The following is a 23,329-nucleotide window of genomic DNA, read 5'->3' as shown; positions in this document are numbered from 1 at the left end:
CTTGAAGACTGTCTCGATGAGCTCCTGCATTTCCAAATTTATCACTACATCACTCTGTGTGTGTGTGTGTGTGTGTGTGTAGTTCAATCCAGCTGGGTGTGTGGACGTTTCTGTTGGAGGGGGGAGATACAATGAAGGAGCTTAGGGAAGGTTAGTGGGTAACGTTGGGGCGCTAAGGGAGTGTGCAAGGGGGCTGTTTAAATGAGAAGGGATCTGTCCATGAGGGCTGAGTTGAGAGGGTGATGCTTCCATAGAGTATCATATCTTGAAAACCCAAAATGTTTGTGTTGGAGTGAGTGAGTGGGTGAAAAAGATTTTAACACCCTTGCGTTTTTTCTCAGGTGTCCAATTGAAACACCCCTGCCTTCCTCTCAGCTGCACTCATTTTGGATCCCAGTTGAAGTCTGTACATCTTACAAGGTTGTACAATCTTAGATGGGGCGTGGCTGTGAGGGGGTGTGGCTGTGACTGTCACAAAGGGACCCTGCACTCCTGGATTTGCCACTTTGTGTCCAGACAATGACATTGTCAACTCGTAACTCTCTTGTGTTTTCCCACCGCTTCTTCCATCTTTTCTCTTACCGCAGATAATCCGTTCAGAGAAAAAAGGTGGATTAGTGCACATTTTACACATGGTGGATAACAATAATGAAACAACGAGGCATATCAATTATTATACAAATATATAACACATAGGTTAAAACTGCACTCCAGAAGGTGCAGATCAAAGGTAGTACTACACACTGAAATCATGACAATTATTTATAAAGTTTTGAAAAAAAACTAGACTAAAATAGTAAAACAGTAAGTATGAATTAAACCGATGTGTATGTCCACTAGTACTTGAAAATATACAAAGGGTGATACAGACAGGCAGATCATGTCTCTATCCTGTTGAAGTGTCAGATTACAAAGGTAATCTGTAAATTCTTGTTTGCCAAATGCGTTTCAACTTGCTAATCTTTATATTCACCTTCTCGTGTGCAATGTTAAGCTGTACTTTATACATTTGCATAATAATCGATATACCGTGTTGTTTCATTATTATTATCCATGTGTAAAATTTGCCCTTTGTCCTGATCTTTTGCTTCTATCCAGTTTTTATTGGTCAGGAAATTATCCTCTTTCTTCAATTTCGGGGTCTCACTGGTAGCTAGGAGCGTACGTCTGGAAGCACGCAGAGTTTTATAAACCTCCTCTCGATGACCCTTTATAAAGGGCCACTTCGCATGTGACCGTTTTTATTGGTACACAGAAAACATTGTACATGGCTGCGCAGCAATTAGTGTGTATCATCTGAGTACACACACTTTCTGTGGAGCATGGATTACCTGTGCATTCTGCTGGGTGTAGAACTAACCTGTGTGGCAAGGTATCCTCCATCTTCTTTCATTTGCATCTATAGCCCTCTTGGTTCTAAGGGCTGGTGAGTGAGGGGAAGGGACCGTTTAAAAATAAAATGGGTATAAGATATCAGTTAAACCACATCTAAAATGAAATATAGGCCAGAGCACAACTGCCCTCCCCTCCCACACTGGCTCTAACCTGGCAGGTGGTACAATTCTCCCCAGACTGTTATCACTTCAGATGTGAATATGTGGGGAAGCATTTATTTGAAAGCGTCACCCACATCAGTGCCTTGGAAAGCTCCTTTAGAGTTCTGACTGGTTCTGACTGAAACCTGGGGCGGATGCACTGCCCCACTGACATCGAGCCACCAGCTTCCGCTGAAAAATAATCTCTCTGAAGCTGCTGTTAGAGAAGAGAAATTTCTGTTGGTGCTCATGGGAGCTCTTCCCCGTAGCTGCTTCTAGGGGTGGGGATTATTGGGATTGTGACAGTTTAGGGAAGGGTTAAACCTCCCTTCCCAGTACACTGTGGTTCTGATGACACCCCCCCCCCCCAGAAGCTATTAACAGTGAAATAAACATGGAGACTTCAAATTTAGTGTCACTAGTTAGGCCCCAACATAGGTAGATTTTTTTTTCTTTGAACAGCATAGCCGTCTCATATATAACAAGGGACTTTTGAAACTCCACTGTCTTTTGCTATGGCATGCACGTGTTCAAGAAACACATATCCAAAGCACTCTTGCCTGCACCTTTCGATCCTGGCCTATATATATTGGTAGTAGTGATCCACTAACATCACAATCCTATGCATTGGACGCAAGGGTCAAAAGGTTTAATGGGTCTTCTTACTCCAGCGTTAGTGTGCATAGAATTAAGAACATAAGAACATAGAATCATAGAATCATAGAATCGTGGGGTTGGAAGGGGCCTACAAGACCATCGAGTCCAACCCCCTGCTCAATGCAGGAATCCAAGTCAGAGCATCCCTGACAGGTGGCTGTCCAGCTTCATAGAATCACAGGATAGTAGGGTTGGAAGGGGCCTACAAGACCATCGAGTCCAACCTCCTGCTCAATGCAGAAATCCAAGTCAGAGCATCCCTGACAGATGGCTGAGAAGAGCCCTGTTGGATATGATCAAGGGTCCATCTAGCCCAGTGTTCTGTTCTTACAGTGGCCGATAAGCGATTTGTGGGAAATCCACAAGCAGGATATCAGTGCAACAGCACCCTCCTGCCCATGTTCCCCAGCAACTGACGTACATAGGCATACTGCCTCTGATACTGGAGGCACCATATAGAGCACAGATTTGTATAAAGGCAGTATGATATTGGCAGTTTTATTTTTGATTCCTTTCCTAATTATGCCTAACATGGAATTTGCCTTTTTCACAGCAGCTGTACACTGCGTCAACATTTTCATGGAGCTGTCCACCACAATCTCAAGATCTCTTTCTTGGACAGTCTCCCCTAGCTTAAATCTCATCAATGTATATGTGAAGTTGAGATTTTTTGACCCAACATGCATCACTTTACACTTGCTTACATTCAACTACGTTTCTCTTTTTTGATGCCCATTTCCCCAGTTTGGAGAGATCCTTTTGGAGCTCTTCACAATTCCGTTTTTCTTTAGCCACTGTAAATAATTTGGTGTCATCAGCAAATTTGGCCAAGTCACTGCTCACTTCTAATTCCAGGTAATTTAAGAATAAGTTGAAAACATTTGTCCCAAAACAGATACCTGCAGGAACCCACAGCTTACATCCCTCCTTCGGGAGAATTTACCATTTATTCCTACTCTCTGCTCACTGATCCATAAGAAGACTTCTCCTCTTACTTCATGACTGCTAGGTTTGCTCAGGAGTCTTTGGTGAGGGACTTTGTCAAAAGCCTTTTGGAAGTCCAAGTAAACAGTGTCTACCGATCATCCCATTCTACATGTTTACTGACACTCTCAAAGAACTTTAAAAGATTCGTGAGATAGGACTTACCTTTGCAGAAGCCATGTTGATTCTTTTTCAGCAGGCTTGTCTTTCCATATGCTTACCAATTTTATATTTCATTATTCTTTCAACCAATTTACTTGGAACAGATGTTACGCTAACTGGCCTATAATTTCCCAAATCCTCCTCCATCTCTTTTTAAAAATTGGTGTTACATTGGTCATTCTCCAGTTCACTGGTACAGAGGCTGATCTTAGGGAAATTTAATATTTTGTTAAAAGATCAGCAATTTCACATTTGAGTTTTTTAAAAACTCTAGGATGGATACCATCTGGGCCCTGTGATTTATTAGCTTTCAATTTGTCAATAAGGTTGAAAATTTCATCTTTTTGTCACCACTATTTGCCTCAGTTCTTCTCTTCCTGAAAACATCAGTTCAGGCACAGGTATCTGTCCTATATCTTCAACAGTGAGTCAGCTGAAAATAATTCACTCAGCTTCTCTACAACTTCCTTATCCTCCTTTAGTACTCCTTTAACATCATTGTCATTTAAAGGTCCAACTGCCTTCCTAGCTGGTTTCCTTCTTCTGATATATTTAAAGAATACTTAATTTGCACTTACTTAATACTTAATTTTGCCTTGATGTTGTTAGTGATATGCTCCTCAAAATGCTTTTTTACATCTCTTATTGTCTGCTTGCATTTCCTTTGTGCAAGACAGGGATGTCAGTAGGGATGTCAGAGAATTCCGTGATGGATCTTGGTGAGGCTGAATGCCAGTGCATTCGGCCCCCCGAAATCCATCGTGGAACAAAGCCCCCGCTCCCCCAACCCACGAAAGGCGTGTGGGACAAAGTCCCCGCTGCCCCAACCCACAAAAGGTGCGCGAAACGGAGCACTTACCTGCTCCCATCCACGCTGCTTTGCTTCCTCTTCATAGCCATGATAGGCTACGTAAATACTTACGTAGCCTATCATGGCTAATGCAGGGACACCATTTGCGTCCCTGCGGAGGCCATGATAGGTTACATAAGTATTTACACAGCCTATCACGGCAGGGGGAAAAAAAATCCAGCGTACGCAAATGGTGGTGGCTACCGCCATTTGCGTACACTGGGTTTCCCCCCCCCCCCGCCGTGATAGGCTACGTAAATACTTACATAGCCTATCATGGCAGGGAGAAAAACCCCCAGCGTATGCAAATGGTGGTGGCTACCCCCATTTGCGTATGCTGTTTTTTTTTTCCCCTGCTGTGATAGGCTACGTAAATATTTATGTAGCCTATCACGGCTATATACAAGGATGCAAATGGTGGCGGCTACGGCAGCTGCCATTTGCGTCCCTGCAGGGCTGCCCAGCGGCCGGATGTCCAGCTGTGGGTGGCCAGAGCTGGCCGGTGGCTCAGCAGCTTGGCTGCGGAGCGGAGCCGCCTGGGCAGGATTCCGGGGGGGAGGACCGGATTGCCTCCTCCCCGCTGAGGATTCCGGGGGCAGGGACGGATTGCCTCCCCCCCGCAGCGGAAACAGAATGCAACGGAAGGTAAGTGTTCCGTCCATCCCTAGATGTCAGATGAGTCCAGTGAGTCCGTGGATTTAGGATTCTAAAGAATCCGGCCCCCTGGAATCCGTGGCGGAATGGCCTCCCCCCCCGCCACCCTGCAGAATCCCCCTGGGACAGAGCTTACCTGGGGTAGATGCGGCGGGTCCGGCAGTGGCAGATGCGGCAGCGGTGGCGGCTCTGGCTGGTCTCCTGGCCGTGGCCGGGCTGCTGCGGCTGCAAATGGCGGCTGTCATAGCAGCTGCCATTTGCGTCCTTGCGATCAGCCATGATAGGCTACATAAGTATTTATGTAGCCTATCAGGGCAAAGAGCAGGGGCGCAAATGGTGTAGCGCCCCTATCACGGCTGACTGCAAGGATGCAAATGGCGGCCGCTATGATGGCCGCCATTTGCGGCCGCAGCAGCCCGGCCACGGACGGAACTCTGGCTGCGGCCAGCCCTGTCCGGCGGCTCCACGGAGTGGTGCCAGCTGGGGAGGATTCAGGGGGGAGGGATGGAGCGCCTTCCCCCCACTGTGGATGCCACAGTGCGGAGTCAGGTAAGACTTTCGTACATCCCTAGTGCAAGATGGTATTCTTTTTTGTTTTCCTCATTTGGGCAAGACTTCCATTTTCTTAAGGAAGACTTCTTCTCTCTTAGCTTCCTTGACACTGCTCGTTAACCATACTGGTAACCTCTTGGACTTGGTAACACCAAGCTCATTACACCGAGCACACACCCACAAATTCTTTTCAGCTTCTGTACACTGGATAGCCCCCGCACCTCTGCTGGCTTTCTAATTTCATAATATTGTTTTTTTACTGTTATGATTGGTTTGTTTTCCTGGAAAACTAAGTTATTTACTAGTAAAAGGCAGGGAATTTATTCATAGTTTTTTATTTATAGCTATTTATTTATAGTTATTTACTGGGAGAAAGTCGACTGCTCTGGCTTCCTCACCATGTTGCTAAACTTGTACAGGTGCTTAACTCGCTTGTGTGCTAAACGACTTCTTTCTACCTTGATGCTTTGAAACTGGGGCTGAGATGCTTCATCACTGGGGGTTCTCACACTCAGTGAGCTGGGCTCCCTTGCAAGCCTGCCTCCTTATACAGCTCTGGTAAGTTTGCCCCAGCTGCAGCCAATCAGATTGCAGCTCAAGTTATAATTTTGCAGATACCCAGGACACTTGTTAATCGTTAAGTTGTGTCCGACTCTTCGTGACCCCATGGACCATAGCACACCAGGCCTTCCTGTCCTCTGCTCTCTCCTGGATTGTGCTCAACTTCATATTCATTGCATCGGTGATGCTATCTAGACATCTCATCCTCTGCCGTCCCCTTCTCCTTTTGCCTTCAATCTTTCCCAGCATCAGGGTCTTTTCCAGGGAGTTTTCTCTTCGCATTAGGTGGCCAAAATATTTCAGCTTCAGCTTCAATATCTGTCCTTCCAATGAGCAGTCAGGGTGGATTTCCTTTAGGATGGACTGATTTGACCTCCTTGCACTCCAGGGGAGTCGTAAGAGTCTTCTCCAGCACCACAGTTCGAAAGCATCAATTCTTCAGCGCTCAGCCTTCCTTATAGTCCAGCTCTCACAGCCATACGTTGCTACTGGAAAAACCATAGCTTTGATTACGTGACTCTTTGTTGGCAAGGTGATGTCTCTGCTTCTTACTATGCTGTCTAGGTTTGCCATAGCTTTCCTCCCAAGGAGCAAGCGTCTTTTAATTTCACGGCTACAGTCACCGTCTGCGGTGATCTTGGAGCCCAAGAAAATGAAATCTGTCACTGCTTCCATTTCTTCCCCTTCTATATGCCAGCAGGAAGTGATGGGGCCAGATGCCATGGTCTTAGTTTTTTTAATGTTGAGTTTCAGACCAGCTTTTGCACTCTCCACTTTCACCCTCAACAAGAGGCTCTTTAGATCCTCTTTGCTTTCTGCCATTAGGGTGGTATCGTCTGCGTATCTGAGGTTGTTGATAATTCTCCCGGCAATCTTAACTCCTACCTGTGATTCATCCACTGTATATATTTAAATTGTACAATATAGTGCTTTTGGATGTTTAAAACATTTAATATTTTTTACTGTATTGTAATCATTACAACAACCCCATAAGGAATTAAGGTAACATTATTATCCCCGCAGTGTGCTGAGGCTAAATGAGCAGAACTTGTCTAAATCCACCTAATGAGTTCATGGCAGAGGTGAGATTCCCATTAGGATATTCTTGATTTATAGCTTGGTCTCTTGGCCACTATTCTATATCAACTCTCTTAGCCACTGTGATACAAGGCCATAAAGTTTCCAAAACTTTCAGTGTCAGGGGTGTGTGGGTGCAGGGAGTGGGACAGTAGTTCAGATTCTGAAGGAGAACCACCAGACATGGGGGAGGTGTTTTCCCAGGCTAGTCCAGACATGAGTAGGCCTGCTTCCCAGGTTACAAATGTCCAGCTGGCTGAGGGTGAGGGTCCCTCTTCACCACCCTCTGTGAGAGACAGCGAACAGGGGGAGGCAGGGTTAGGGGAGTCTGATTTAATAGACACCAGGTGCAGGCGCAGAGCAAAGAGAGAGAAGGCCAGGGCGGAACGGTCTACCCGATTGGCCTTGCATGAGAAGCTGTGCTCAGAACCCTCACGAGAGAGAGACCTCCCTACCCTCTTAAGTTAGGCTAGTGAGACCGCCTGTCAGGGTGGAAACTGAGCCCAGAAAGCCTCAGAGCAGTTCGGATTCTGAGGAGGAACAGCAATCCGTGAGAGAGGAGCCAGCTCATCCCTCACAGGCTCAGCACCTGGCAGAGATTCTTCCTGCCAGCATTCCTGAGATAGATAGTGACCCTGGTAGTGAGGGAGTGCGGGAGGGGGGCTTCTTAGATGCTCGATGCAGACGCAAAGAGCAACGAGCGATGGAGGGTACGGAAAGGAGGCGTAGCGCCCGTTTGGCGCACAAGCAACGGCCGCCTCCCATGGACCCAAGGGAAAGAGGGAGGATCTCTCCCTAGCCCATAAATTCAGGGTCTTCAAGTGACTCTCCATCAAATGGGGATCAACTGCCTACTTGAAGCTTAGGCCACTCTGCTGTTCCTTGCTTTAGTCGCTGGTGATTAGCATCTAAAAGAGTCATTAAGTTGTAAAAGGATTAAAGCTTTGAAAAGAAATCCTTTCGTCTGTGTCTTGAGTTGGCTACTGGAATCCACTGAGAGAGGCCACCAAGGCACTCCTGACACCGCTTTCCTCTTCAAAAGGCATTTCGTAACTACCTTTTGAACCCCCTGAATGCATTTCCTTGTAGACTGAGAGTCACTGAGAATTTGCATCTGTATGACCCTGTGAAGTAATGGATTAAAAGCTGTTGACTGAAGGCTCTTCTCTGTGTATGTTTTGGCGTTTGAAGATAAGTGGGGGCAAAAGGAATCCTGACAGCCAGATTCTTCTTCCTTGGAGAAACCAGTATGCAATCTCCCAGACACATCTCTGCATCTAGCTATATCATGGTGACAACATGGCTCTCAGGGCTGGTGCAGATATGATGGCTACACATGGAGGCGAACTTCAGTGCTTTCACATGGCCATAGAGCAAGCCATTTGTGCACAGCACCCAGGGATGTGCAAATCCAGGGATTTTCTCCATTCTCTTTGATGGTGCTTTTGCTCGTAAATAAATATCAGTCAAATGCTTTAAACTCGAGTGGAGAATCGATGTATTTCCACTTCTCTGTATGACTAGGGGAAATCCAGCACTCAGATTGAATTCGTAATGGACAAATTTAAAGTCACTGTTAATTTCAGATTCAGGTTTGTGATGGTTGCCTTTAAATTGCCAATGGGAAGCATAACCTTTTTGTATGTCAATTCGCACATAACGGGCTCATTCGCATGATCAAACAAGCTTGTTTAAATCAGCAGCACATGCCAGGTGTCACTAGCCTAATTAACCACCTGGTAACAACATCCTATGGGTTGTTTGAGGGTTGTTTCCCCCTCAAACAACCCATGCTGCCTGGGTTTGGATGACATGACAAGCCATGCCCAGGCATGTAATTAGGATTAATCCTTTTCGCGGATTCTGTTCATGGGGGGGAGGCGTTCCGTCCCTCCCCCTGGAATCCTTGATGGGGGGGGAGGCGATCCAGTCCTCCCCCCCCCCGGAATCCTCGACGGCTGGCTGTGCTCCGCAGAGGCTCTGCGGAGCAGCCGGCCAGGGCCAGGCCAGGGCCGTCCGCAGCCGGATTTCCGGTCGCGGAGGGCTCTGGGTAAAAACAAAACAAAACAAAAACGCATACGCAAATTGCGGCAGCTACGGCCACCACCATTTGCGTTCCTTATTTTTCGCCGTCTTAGTCTACATCAATATTTATGTAGATTAAGACGAAGAAAAGAAAGGGGAATGCAAATAGCGTAGTGGGTGCTATTTGCGTTCCCCTTTCTTTTCTTCATCTTAGTCTACGTAAATATTGACGTAGACTAAGACGGTGAAAAATAAGGAACACAAATGGCAGCGGCTGTAGCCACCACCATTTGCGTATGTGTGTGTTTTTTTTTAAACCCAGACGTGATAGGCTATGTAGGTCTTTACGTAGCCTATCACGTCTATGGGGGGGGAAAAAAAGGAAAAGACCAGACTGCAAATGGCGGCGGCGGTAGCCGGTCGGAAGACCAGCCGCTGCTTCCACCACCGAAGCCGCTGCTGGAGCCACTGCCATCCGGAACATCTGCCCCAGGTAAGTCTTGTCCCGGGGGGGGATCCACGGGGGGTGGGGGGGTGGCAGGCCATTCCGCGATGGATTTCGCGGGGCCGAATGCACTGGCATTCGGCCTCACCGAGATCTGTTGCGGAATTCTCTGACATCTCTAGCTGGTGTGCTCTGCCGATTTAAACAAGCTGCCGAGGCTTGTTTTGATCATGCGAACCGCCACATGTCCAGAAGCTTTTAAATGACTATAATGGCTACTGCAGGGGCTCTTGGCTGGCTATTTTTGTCTGCTCTTTTCTCTCCCAACTGCAGGCCAAATTAACTAATGTCAGAGACAACAAGGAAGAAAAACAGCCAAGGTAATGGCTTCCTTTTTTCCCTCAGGCAAGAAAAAACAAATCTTCCTGAACAGTGAGTGAGAAGCATTTAGCAGGGTTTCCCCATGTAGATAACACATAGTAAAGGAAGGGTGGAAAGAGATGCTCTAATTGCAGGGGCCCATAATGGCTGCCAAAACCTATGGCTAATGCAAGTGCTTGGAGGCTTCTGGACACATGGTGCCCAATACCATTCACGGATTAAAAAAAAAAACTTTCCAAGAAATGTACTGAAAATTTCATCATTCCATCCAGCTACTTAGGCTTGCCAGCCCATTTTAGGAATGATCTGAGTGTCAAATACTAGGTTCCTAATGGGTCCCAATGCAAATGAAAAAGAGATTGCACAGAGCAAGGCTGAAATCTGCTATACACGATACATAGCAAACAAAAGCTCAGGAAGAACCCCCTAAACACCACTGGTATCCTCTGACTTTAGCCATGTTTTTCTCATCATTTAAAATAAACCTTTCCCCCATATGTTAAGCAACTGCAAAGAGTTTATAGCACTTAGAACACCAGCTATAAATGGATGACTTGGCACCAATCGAATCCCAAGACTTTAAACCACTGAAATATGGTGTGAATCAGCCCAGAGTATCAGCTTGCTAAGTAAGTTAATAAAAGATTAGTTCTCGAGCTCATATCTTCACTTATGAGGTTAAAGGCATCACCATTACAATTAAATTGTTGGTTGCAGATCAGGAACTAATGCCTGACACAGCGCCATTCCAAATGACAAGTTCAAATAGTTAAGGAACTCCATCATGTGGCTGTTCTTTTACTGAATTGCTAAGAGGAGCAAAAGTGGAGCTGAAATACAGAGAAGTATGTCGAGTGAGAGGAAAAAATGGAGCTGAATGGCACATAGTATTGCCTGGAGAAATGTGGAGGACAAAATGGATGATCAGAATACCAATGATGGTGCAACACCAAAGCTTTGTTTTATTTGTGCAAGCTGTTGTCAGAAACTAAGGGAATGCTGGTTATTTTGTGATAAGTCCTGATCTTAAAATCATGTACCACTGACAGTCCTCAGAGAAGGAGGTCACCAAGGGGCAAACAGAACACTCCAGTACAGAAGAAAATACAGAAGTAACAGGCTATTCAGAAGCTATATATTGTTTCACACTTTTCTGTTCCCTGACTGTTGCAAAATTTCAGGGAACTTCTACAGGGTCAGTTTCCTCATGGGGGAGAATTCTGAGACATATGATATTCTAGATGTATCTGTCTATTTACAGGTATGTAAGGTAAACAGGAGGGAACAGGAAAATATTGAGAGACGTGATACTTTGAAATACTATCAGTTCCTGAAAAGCAACCACACACATTATCAAGGATGCTTCTTCCTAGCCAGCTGGTGCTTCTACAAATACAGGACCCAGCAGAGATTTGCATGATGCAACAGAAAAATATGCTTCAAAACATGTTGCTACCTCCATGCATCTACACTTGGTGGGACTGCTCTGGAAAGAACATTGGACTGTATGAACTGGCCCTAAGTGTTTTGTGCTGCTTGTAGGTTCACATACTGCCCTGTGAATATCAGTTGGCACTAACAATAGCGGCATTTTCGCTTTGTTGGAAAAGGAAAAGTGCTCCTTAACTGTAAGGGATGTACTATATTTGGCAAAATATTTCCAAATTTCCTGGTTTAAGAAACTTATGGATATTGGTTTGAGGTGAATTGACTAGGAAGACAGTTAAACCAACAAATAAAGGCAGGAGAAATAATAATAATAATAATAATAATAATAATAATAATAATATATATATATATATATTTTTTTTTGCATGTTCTTACATCATGGATCTTCAGAGTTATCAAGACTTCATTGGGTTGGGGATGACTCCTCCTCAGTTACTTTTTAATGTGTAGTGTATGTCTTTGCAATGAAAAAGCAGCATGTCAGAAAGGAAAGACGGCCTGTACAAGCCAATGCACACAGCAGACCAACTGTGCAGACAGATACGTTTATCACCTGCTTTCTCTTCTTCTGCACCACTCTCTCTCAGCACAAAATCAATTATTCAGTGTCAGAGATCAACCTCACTGATATTTTCTCCTGTAAATATTTTGGCATTGGTTCATCTCAGGCTGCCATGAGGCCTAGACAGCAGATGTGACCCAGCACGGGACAGCACCAAACATGACCTTATGACGACAAATGGAAAATACTTTAAAGTAGCTACGGAAGTAGTGAGGGAGAGGATACTGCAATAATAGCATCTCTGTTTTCTAACTACTACTTCACAACTTCTATATACAAAACTTTTGTATTAGCTTAGTTTCTGGGCTGGATTAACCATTCAGCTAAATACACAGTAAGCCCCCATGCAAATGGTGTGCCATGCTACAGTTATGTGAGAAAGCAGATTTGTGGATAATATGCCAATTACTGTTCCCTGTGTTAAGTTGCTTTAAAATTTCCCCAGTGTTACTGCCGTGGTAGCTCTGCCCCCAGTCATGGACAAATCTAAAAACTGGTGGCCAGGCTAGTAGGGATGGAAGGACTGAATAACGACCCATGTTGTAGCAGACTTTGTGTGCAGGATGGCTGTCTGTCTGTGCTGTATGGGTTTGGTTGGGTACCTATATGAAGTCATTTCAGTGCTGGCCGAAGTCTCCATTGTGCAACCTGTGCTTGTCCATGTTTACAAAGAAGAAAGTCCACTTTAAGCACTACAGCCTATATTGATTTACTTTTACTCAAACCATCCGAGAGTGAGACAATAGGGCTATCCAAGTGTTATCACTTGCTATATTAAAGGACATGATATATTGATTTACAGGGCATCTAAAGAAGGACTTTCCAGGGTTTTTGCAATCTCCACCTTTCTGAACTTTTGGACATGACTTTGAAACTAAAAATAGATATTTTAATGGTAGAATATCTAAGAATAGATATTCTACCATTGTAGTTTGTGCTGTTAGAGACTTCAAGATGGCCAGTTTTCTCTGCAAAGTCTTGGATCAATATCCATTCCCCTCAGATCAACACTCATATGGTTAGTAACTATAATGCTGTATTGATTAAAATGATACTTATAGGGAGGTCATGATTTAAAAATAAATTGGATTTTTCACTGTACTTCAGATTTATTTTAGAGGCGGTAGATTGTATAGATGTTAATATAGCTTACCATCTAGCAGCCGAAAGGTGGTACAGACAAGAGTTTGGATATCATGCAGGATTAGTTTAGATGGCCTGGAATGGGCTTGATAGAACTCTAATAAAGAAAATGCCCAACACAGAGATGCTGAAGAGTAGAAAGGAGAGTTTCCAATACAAAAAGCAGCTAAGAGTAGATGAGTATACCCAACGCTGGAAAAAGGTCTAAGACTGCAATCCTATATACACTTACTTATGAGTTAAGTGGGATTCTACTTTATGTGGTGTTTACCTTTGAGAAGACATGCAAAAAATTACTCTGAACGACACTGAAAATTCCCCTAAATAATGCATTCTGCACACAACTGGCTACAGTATCCCATAGAAGATATCTGTGAGGAGTAAGTTCTTTTGAGGATGGGACACATACTGATGTGGGACATCAATTTAACATCCACTAAAAGGGTTTACCATGCTAATGCATTCCCGTAATTACGTAGGACCAAATCAGACAGTGATGAAGACCACTAAAAACCTACATTCAATGTGTCACATGGACATTACCTCCCACCAGTGTGTGTAGGAACTAAAGCGAGATACAAGTGATTGCTCATGCAAAATATCTGTGATTCAACTTGTGAAATATGTATCTGTTCAGCCATGTTGTGTTCTGTTTTTGGTTGCAAAACTGCTGCTTTTAGTTACAGTCTAAAGTTAAAGGATCGTTCTGGGAAACAGAAACTTAAGAAGAAAAAGAAGCATAAAAACTTAAGTGTGTGTGAGAACCTAAAACATCATGGGAAATAGAAACTGAAATAGAACTTTACTGCCCTTTTGATTAGTTTGGGAGGTAGACTTGAATAAGCTGAAAACTAGCAAATGTAGTTTAGTCAGAGCTGAAGAGAACCAGAGTGATGTTAGCAAATGAAGGAAAACTGGGAATCAGAATATAGAAGGGATGGAGAGGGCTACAGGTGATCCAGACTCCAAGAACAGAAGAAGCTACAGACCAGTCAGTCTGACATCAATCCCTGGGAAAATTCTGGAGCAGATCATAAAGCAATCCATCTGGAAGCACCTTGACATCAATGCCGTGATTACTCAAAGCCAACATGGATTTGTCAAAAACAAGTCCTACCAGACAAATCTGATCTCATTTTTTGATCAAGTCACCTCCCTTGTAGACCGTGGGAATGCTGTAGACATCATATACCTCGACTTCAGCAAAGCTTTCGACAAAGTGCCCCATGATCTCCTGATGAGCAAACTAGCTCAAAGTGGGCTAGATGAAACAACGATCATGTGGATCCACAGTTGGCTACAGAATCGGACTCAAAGAGTGCTTATCAATGGGACCTTCTCAAGCTGGGGAGAGGTAACGAGTGGGGTACCGCAGGGCTCAGTCCTGGGCCCAGTGCTCTTCAACATTTTTATTAATGACTTGGAGGAGGAGGTGCAGGGAATGCTGATCAAATTTGCAGATGACACAAAATTGGGAGGGATAGCTAATACTTTGGAAGACAGAAACAAAATTCAAAGTGATCTGGATAGACTGGAGTGCTGGGCAGAAAACAACAGAATGGCATTTAATAGGGACAAATGCCAAGTTCTGCACCTAGGAAAAAGAAACCAAATGCACAGTTACAAGATGGGGGATACGTGGCTCAACCACACTACGAGCGAGAAGGATCTTGGAATTGTCGTCGATCACAAGCTGAATATGAGCCAACAATGTGATGTGGCTGCAAAAAAGGCAAATGCTATTTTGGGCTGCATTAATAGAAGCATCGCTTCCAAATCCCGGGAAGTACTAGTTCCCCTCTACTCAGCACTGGTTAGGCCTCATCTGGAGTACTGTGTCCAGTTCTGGGCACCACACTTTAAGAAGGATGCAGACAAGCTGGAGAGGGTTCAAAGGAGGGCAACAAAGATGATCAGGGGACTGGAAACAAAGCCCTATGAAGAGAGACTGAAAGAACTGGGCATGTTTAGCCTTGAGAAGAGAAGACTGAGGGGAGATATGATAGCACTCTTCAAGTACTTGAAAGGTTGTCACAGAGAAGAAGGCCAGGATCTCTTCTTGATCATCCCGGAGTGCAGGACACGGAATAATGGGCTCAAGTTACAGGAAGCCAGATTCCGGCTGAACATCAGGAAAAACTTCCTGAGTGTCAGAGCAATACGGCAATGGAACCAATTACCTGGGGAGGTGGTGGGCTCTCCCACACTGGAGGCCTTTAAGACGAGGCTGGACAGCCATTTGTCAGGGATGCTCTGACTTGGATTCCTGCATTGAGCAGGGGGTTGGACTCGATGGCCTTGTAGGCCCCTTCCAACCCTACTATTCTATGATTCTATGATTCTATAAGCTGAACTGAGGGGCTAGAAACTACATTGCCAATAGTATAGGACAGCCATTCCCAATCACCCTGGCTAGGGATCATGGGAGCTGTAGTCCAATAAATTTCTGGGGCACCAGGTTGGGGAAGACTGGCTTAGGATGAACTGAAACTGCTACATTGTTAGATATTGGTTTAATAAGGAAAACAATCTAAACAAAGTTTAGATGGATGTGTTTTCCTCTAAATTTTCATATCTCACTGTTCTTGTGTTAACTGTTAAAACTGTTTTGGAATTAGTCCCCATGGCACCCCACTGCAAATATCTGCACAATAGCTTTTAAATTGTTGTGTTTTAAAAATTTTCATAAAAAACTAAAGACCTAGTTACTTATTTGGAGCCTGAGGGCACAATCCTATGCATGTCTAGACAGAGAAAAGGCCTACAACTCCCAGCAATCCCCAGCCAGCAAAGCTTTGCTGGCTGGGGAATGCTGGGAGTTGTAGGTCTTTTCTCTGTCTAAACATGCATAGGATTGGGCCCTAAGTGTCTTAGTACACTCCCCAATAGGAATCCTGGCTGGCTCCATAAGCAATTTCCTGAGGTTAGGGATGGCTGTCGCAGGGAAATCTGGCCCTTTTGGGGCTTGCCTGATTTCCCTAGAGCCCCCCCGGGTTGGTTTGCATTTGTGACCTGAGCTGCGGGCTTCCCCCCAATATCTGGAAGCTTCCTTGGATTTCTTAAAAATCCCCATTTATGCAAATTCAACAGCAATTTGCATAATTTATGCAAATTTCAGCCATAATTTGAACAAATTGCGGCTGTAATATGCTTAATTTTGCACGAAGTGCACCGGCAATTTGCACAAAATGTGGCTGCAATTTGCACAAATTAGGCATATTATGGCCACAAGTTGTGCATATTAAGCAAACTACAGCGGACATTTTCATAAACCATGCAAATTGCAATTTGCATAAATAGCAATTAAAAAACAAAAGCAAAACAAAAACCTGTGAGCTGGCTGGACTCGATAAAGATCGAGTCGGGCCAGCTCACAGGGAAGTGAGCCAGAGTCTGTGAGGCCGAGCGGCTGAAAGCTCAATCAACCTCATCCCCCAGATGGATACCTCCAGCATCCCCAGGAAAGGTTAATGGAATGTATTCTAGGGGTACTGTGGGTTACTAACTGGTTTTGAACCTTGGCAGCGCCTGTAGATTTGGGAGCAGCAACAGTGGGTGGAGTTTCTGCTAAGCCCTCACTTCTGTGTGTGCTGACTAAAGAACAGTTTTGTTTGAGGCCTGCTGATCCCTGCAGTCATGCCCACTACCAATTAGGGTTGGCGGAGAATTTCTCCACGAATCTTCGGGAGGCCGAGTGCCGACGCATTCGGCCCCCCGAAAGTGTTGGGGAAATTCTCTGCCGGCCACCCCCCCCCCGGGATGGGACTTGCCTTCGGCAAATGTCCTTCTCGGCGGCGGGTCCCGGCGGTGGTTCGGTGGCATTTTGGCGGGGGTGGGGGCGGCGGCCAGTCTCCTGACCGGCTGCCGCCGCCGCCATTGCAAAAAAAAAAAGTAAAGTAAAAAAAACAACACACACCCGTGATAGGCTACGTAACGATTTACGTAGCCTATCACGGCTAGATTTCCAAAGTCAGCCGTGATAGGCTACGTAAATCGTCACGTAGCCTATCACGGCTGACTTTGGGGAAAAAAAAATCGCATACGCAAATGGCGGTCCCCATGGGAGCCGCCATTCGCGTACGCGCTTTTTTTTTTTTTCCCCAAAGTCACCCGTGATAGGCTACGTGACGATTTACATAGCCTATCACGGCTGACTTTGGAAATCTAGCCGTGATAGGCTACGTAAATCGTTACGTAGCCTATCACGGGTGTGTGTGTGTGTGTGTTTTACTTTTTTTTCCGCGGCCAGGTAGATGGGGCGCTCCTTCCTGGCCTGAATTTCGGTGGCGAGAGATGGGGCGCCTCCCCCCCACCGCAAAGCAAGCTGCGGGACGAGGTAAGTCCCTTTCGTCCATCCCTACTACCAATACAGCACTTAAAGAACGGTTTAGTGGCAGCAGTGAGTGCAAAAGAAGGAGGAGCTTTGTTAGCTGGTTCCTTCATCTCCCTTCCCTCTAATGGTGCAGGCTACAGCCGGTGCCATCACACACCTCATCTCAGTGGTCCTTGCAAACAAACTGCCATAAATCATCAGGCATATTCTTTAAGGGAGAAATACTATGGCCGCTAGTCAGTGGCTAGATGGCCATAGGATACGTCGATTTGCAGGCAGCTCGGAACGGCCCATGCTCCATGTTCAGCAGCAAAAACGGAGCATTCCTAGGGGCGATCCATGGCTGGGAAGGTGGAAATGCTGGTACAGCACATCCTATGTGTCATCTGGCAGCCTCCTGCCCCGCTCCACCTTCCCATGGCTAGACAGCCAAAATCGGCTGTCTAGCCACAGATGCAGGTCGGCTGAAGCACGGAGGGGATGGTCCCCTCCACACTTCTCCTGCCCTGCATTGGATAGGATGCCCATAGGATTGCGCCCTCCATGTCAAAGTCTATATTAAGGCTGGTAGTGGACGCATACACTCTTGAAAGCTGGCACTGTGTGTGTGTATTCACAAGAACAGATCCATACCTACAAGAGGAACTCCTTGGGATGGCATACAAAGAGTCCAAAGAGTTTCTAGTTACAATGTGATTGTAAAGGGAGGGAGGGAGGGAGGGAAGAGGGGCAAAGCGGGGGCATCGCACTTGGGATGGGAAATGAGTGAGATGAAGGAAGTAGCCAGTTGCGTACCTACTGAGAAAATAAGGAAGGCATAGTGCAGCAGTTCTGATTATGATCTTGTGAGACAGGTATGTGTGTGTGTGTGTTAAGGAATACTAGATTGCAATGCTTGCAGTGTTGTAGTAGTACAGCCTTCCAGTGGAACACTGAAGGGAATTGCCAAAGGAAATGACAATTCTGCCAGGAACTACATGCCATTTTTGGCCTACCCAAAGCATCTTGCCATCAGCAACTGGAGGATGTGAGAAGGCTGTAATGTGTACAACAAGAAATAGTCCATTCAGCTCTGATCTTTATGGTAATATGGACTGGTGGTGTAATTATTATTATTTTTTAAGCCAGGAGAGATAGCTGTAATTTATGCAAAATGTCGTTTGGCTCCAGGAGTATTTATAGTAGGAGATGACACACGAGTTTGATACACACAGTTTCCCCACGTACATCGGTCATTGTCCTCTATTTCTCCTTGGTTGGCTGATCCAATGATCCTAAGCATCATTAACTCTGCATGGTTAAAATAAATCACATATATCTCCAGGAATAATAATTCAAAAGCTGACATCTTATTTACCACCTCCTCTCACCACAAAACTGATACCAACCTTAAATTTGCCTTCATTTTTGTAGGCATAGTGTTACAAATGACTACTGCTTCAAAGCACAATTGTGCTCTTATATATATGGAAATGAGTGTCAATGCAAGTATACACCTTACATTATTATTTCTGCACTGTTGTTGCTTAGAAACTAATCCCCAAGATTTCACTGCACTGTTAAGTGTCACATTTGAGTATGATTAAGAAACAGGCTGGCGGGGGGGGGGGGGGTCATGCAGATGAAGAGGTGGGCCTGACCTATGCAAATAGGGCAGATGTCCCCAACATGGTGGCCTCCAGATGTTTTGGACTTCAGCTCGCATTGGCCCCAGCCAACATTGCCAATGGTCAAGATTTCTAGGAATTGTAGTTCAAAACTTCTGGAGAGTACCAGGTTGGGGAAGGCTGAAATAGGGGATAGCTCAGTTTTCAACGGTTCTATGACAACAAAGTCAACTGACTGTAAACTGGGACACCGCTGAGAAGTGGCAAAAATATGAACTTATGAACCTGCCATAAATATTGGACCCAGGGCTATCTGTTCTGAATGACAGTGGCTCTCCAAGTTCATAGCAAAGACCTTGTCCAGCCCTGTTACCTGATTGTGCTGAAAATGCCAAAGAACCTTCTGCTCATAAAGCATTTGATGTTTATTCACTCAGTCACTTCCGACTCTTCGTGACTTCATGGACCAGAGCTTCCTGTCAGCCGTCGCCACCCCCAGCTCCCCAAGGTTGAGTCCGCCACCTCCAGAATATCAACCATCCATCTTGCCCTTGGTCGGCCCCTCTTTCTTTTGCCTTCCACTTTCCCTAGCAACAGCATCTTCTCCATAAAGCATGTGCACTCTCGTTTTCTTATCATTCCAGAAACTTGGAACACCTGGGGCAGGGAACAGATTTAACCCCCAAACCCAATGGCATCCCTGAATAACTGAATTTGCTTTCTCTTATATAGTGGCTGCCATTCATTCCTAATGGGGAAAGGAAAACACCGTACTTAGAACCATCTTGCAGTTGGGGCAAAACCTGCCCAGCTCCCTTAACGCTGGGTAGTGCAGCCTTCACTGGAAGGGTTCTCAAAGGGGGTGGTGGTGTATGTGAGCATGCAACGTATGTCTGGACAGAGCACAAATTGCAACGATCATGTACAATTCCCACTAAGGATTTCTTTAATGAACGATCTTCTGTTTCAGAAGCCGTAATTCTCACTGTTGTCACTCCTAGAAGCAACGTCTGGAAACAACTTCAGAGTAAATTGAGCTTAGTTCTTAAAATAGTATCTTAGGTGCTTCTGCATAGCATGGAAATGCTAACAAATGATTTCTATGAATTTCTAAGATAAACAGTTACCTTCAGCTTCCGTCAATCCCACTCCTGACTGCTTCACTGCTTCTTGTCCATTCTGGTTCATCTTTCCTCTGTTGAAAAGTACAGTTGAGCAGTTATTAGCAAAGCCCTTCCTGTGCATGCTGCAGCGCGCAGATATAGTGAAGAACAGAGACGTTTACAGGTTGGCGCATGATGAAATACTCATTCCTTGCAATCCACAACCCATGATGAAGGTTTTACATTTGAAAAAGGCGAGTGGATCTCAGCAGAGGGGAAACACACCAATCCTCGCACCTGCCTTCACATACAGAGCAGATCCTCCAGCTATAGCCTGATTCTTTCATGCAAGGAAAATAGCTTCCAGATAAAGGGAGACTGAGAAATCTCACACCTTGCATTCCATTGTTTGCTATTACGAAGTCAACTTTCAGCTGCTTAGAACATTCAGCTTGTCCATAACGGGTTGTAACTAACACTGCCATTCTGCTGATGGGAACAGTACTATCAGTGGAAGTGGGCAATTCCCCGTTTCCTCACAGCTCTCTGCATCCCCTCAAAATCTGCTCCGGAGGGCTGAGAAACCCTCCAGAGAATATTTTGGAGTGGTACAGAGGGCTGCAGGGAGAGGAGAAAGGGGAAAAGGTCATAAACACTGATTTTATGTATGTATTTTATTTATTTAAAAGATTAGGTACCATTCTCAATTATGTTTAAGTGGTGGAGTACCCTTAATTAAGTGGCCTTCATCATACAAACTATTTCACGTGCGAGCTTGGCATTCATGCATAGAATAAACACACATGAACAATTCACCACACATCCATTAAACTTCCACCCTTATCTGTAGGCGGAAGATCAAAGATTTTGGACAAATGCCTGGTTGGCTGAACAAGATGTTATTGGTGTGGTACTGGGCATGCTTGCTCTAAAGCCTTAGGACTGCACCTCACCATGAGAAGGGTGTTAATGTCGGGCCAAAAGCCTGTGTTTGGCCTTCATGTCTTGGATCAGAGGTATAAAAATGTCCTGTTTCAGATTTGTCTAATAGTCAGGATGCTTTGGACTATAGCAGCAAGATCCAACGGGATGTTTACAGCCTTACCGATTCTCTTACACTCCGCCAATTCCATTGCACAATTGGCCCCCACCACTTGCGCAACAGCGATTTAGCGCTTCTGGGGCAACCTGAAATGGGCGGAAACACTAGTTTCTGGAAGGAGGCAGGTTGGTGGAGCTCACATAAGGGAGCTCTGCCGACCTGCCTCCTTCCAGAAATGAGTGTTTCCACTTGTTTCAGGGCTTCCCCTAGAAAGCACTAAATCTCCTTTGCGTAAGCAGTGGGTCCCACTTGCACAATGGAATTGGCAAGACCCACCTATTTTGGAAGGGAATTGGCAAGGCAGAAGGGAATCAGCAGGGTGTAAGCGCCCAGATGGATTCTGCCCTAGATGTACCAGATTCCAGCATTTTATCTGTTTATCTGTTCAATTTTCATATCCCCATTGGTGTGTGAAGTTCAATTATTTTTCATTATAAAGATGACCTTACTTTAAATATTTTTATGCATTCTCTAAAACTTCCTAAACTATATTACGTTATTAGGGGTAAATATAAAATAATCACACTCCGAAATGGTAAAGTATGATGAACACTTCAGGGAATAATTTGCTCTGATCTATAGGCAGGAAGATTCAATAGGTTTTTTTAAGCAAATGGAACTTTGCAGCCTAACTGGACTTTTCTACCATAATTATTGAAGGGGAAACTTAAAAGAATAAGATGGATGATTTCTTTTTATCTCCTTCTGCCATAGCACAATGAAGAATACACCAAGCCAGGAAAGAATTAATGCGTTGAGTGCTTCTGGAAGACAATCTCCCGAGGCCAAGTTTTGGCCTTGTTCCTTTATAAAGTTTAGCACAGTTGTGCAGAACTTCTTTCAGCCTGAAGGCCAAATTCCATTTGGGAGAAGCTCTCAGGGGACGCATTCCAGTGGTGGAGAGGGCCAGAGGCAAAGGTGGCATGGCCAAAATACCAAAAATGCCAGCTTAAAGCTCTTGCTTTCAGTAACTAAGCCTCAGAAGAGACATTTCCACATTTTAGAATGGGGAAAAACTGCAAAAAAGCCAGGAAATCTCCAAACAATTGTTGGTTGGGGGAAAGGCGAACCCCAGAGAGCCAGATTGGAACCACTGGAGAACTGGATTTGGCTCTCAGGCCTGCGGTTCTGCAAACCTGCCTTAGAACATGCATGGAGTCAGAGCTAGCTGTTACAAATCAAAATGGAGGAGTTAGAGTAGAAACCTGACTATTCTTCACTAATGCCTTCACTAATGAGAGCCAGTGTGGTGCAGCGGCGAGAGTGTTGGACTGGGAGTCGGGAGATCCAGGTTCTAGTCCCCACTCGGCCATGGAAGCTCACTGGGTGACTTTGGGCCAGTCACAGACTCTCGGCCCAACCCACCTCACAGGGTTGTTGTTGTGAGGATAAAATGGAGGAGAAGGAGGACTATGTACGCCACCTTGGGTTCCTTAAGGAGGAAAAAAGGTGGGATATAAATGTAATTAATAAATAAATAAAAATTAATTCCTCAAGAAACACACATAGAAGAGAAAGACTTTACCAGGGAAGATTGTCCAATCTGGGAAAGTGAATCCAACACAGTGTCTCCAACACATTTTACCATTGCCTCAACTGAGGCGATACTTCCTGGGCATGGTTTAGTCTGAGTCTTGCTTCTGACCCCTGCAACAGCTTGCTTTGGGAGGAAAATGATATCTTGGCATTTCTCATGGTCCTCAAATGGCATATTTATTAGGCAGTTGCAAAGGAAATTTGTTATAAGATGCTTAATATAGGTCAGATAGCAGGTCATCCACACATCCAATCAGCATAATACATCTGGTTGCCAGCCAGTTTTTGAGTTGGAGATGGTGGTGGGGAGAACTCTCTCAACTACTGCCCTGCCTGAAAGCAGTTCCCACACCCACAAACTCTTTCTCCCCTCTCCCCTTCACTCTACCAGGTTACATGAGCGAGAAGAGGACAGGATCCTCCTCTCCTTGGCACATCTTGGTGTTGGATCTACCTTTCTGTTGCCTTTGCTCTCGAAGGAAAGGTGGGAAGAAAAACTGGTGCTGCTTCTAACAGTATCAGAATAGGGTGTTTTCAAAGAGACACTGAACTAGGCTGGCTGCTTTGTTGTTTACTGGGGAGATAGTTCCGTTGAAACCTACATTGCTTAG

At 45.1% G+C, this 23,329-nt stretch overlaps 1 protein-coding gene across 2 annotated transcripts in view; it reads right to left on the bottom strand.

Annotated features, from left to right (window-relative positions):
* The window catches only part of PCLO (piccolo presynaptic cytomatrix protein), a 424,050-nt gene that overhangs the window by 24,771 nt on the left and 375,950 nt on the right, over positions 1-23,329 (bottom strand). For both annotated transcript variants that reach the window (XM_084811197.1, XM_084811198.1), the window contains one exon: positions 20,105-20,172. In XM_084811197.1, coding sequence (XP_084667323.1) covers positions 20,105-20,172 — 68 coding nt within the window. The remainder of the gene's footprint in view (positions 1-20,104; positions 20,173-23,329) is intronic.

The sequence above is a fragment of the Heloderma suspectum genome, chromosome 7 (assembly GCF_057233095.1).
Source record: "Heloderma suspectum isolate Gila_16-S chromosome 7, 16-S_ref, whole genome shotgun sequence".
Taxonomy (NCBI): Eukaryota; Metazoa; Chordata; class Lepidosauria; order Squamata; family Helodermatidae; genus Heloderma; species Heloderma suspectum.
This window is presented reverse-complemented; position numbering and strand designations above follow the sequence as displayed.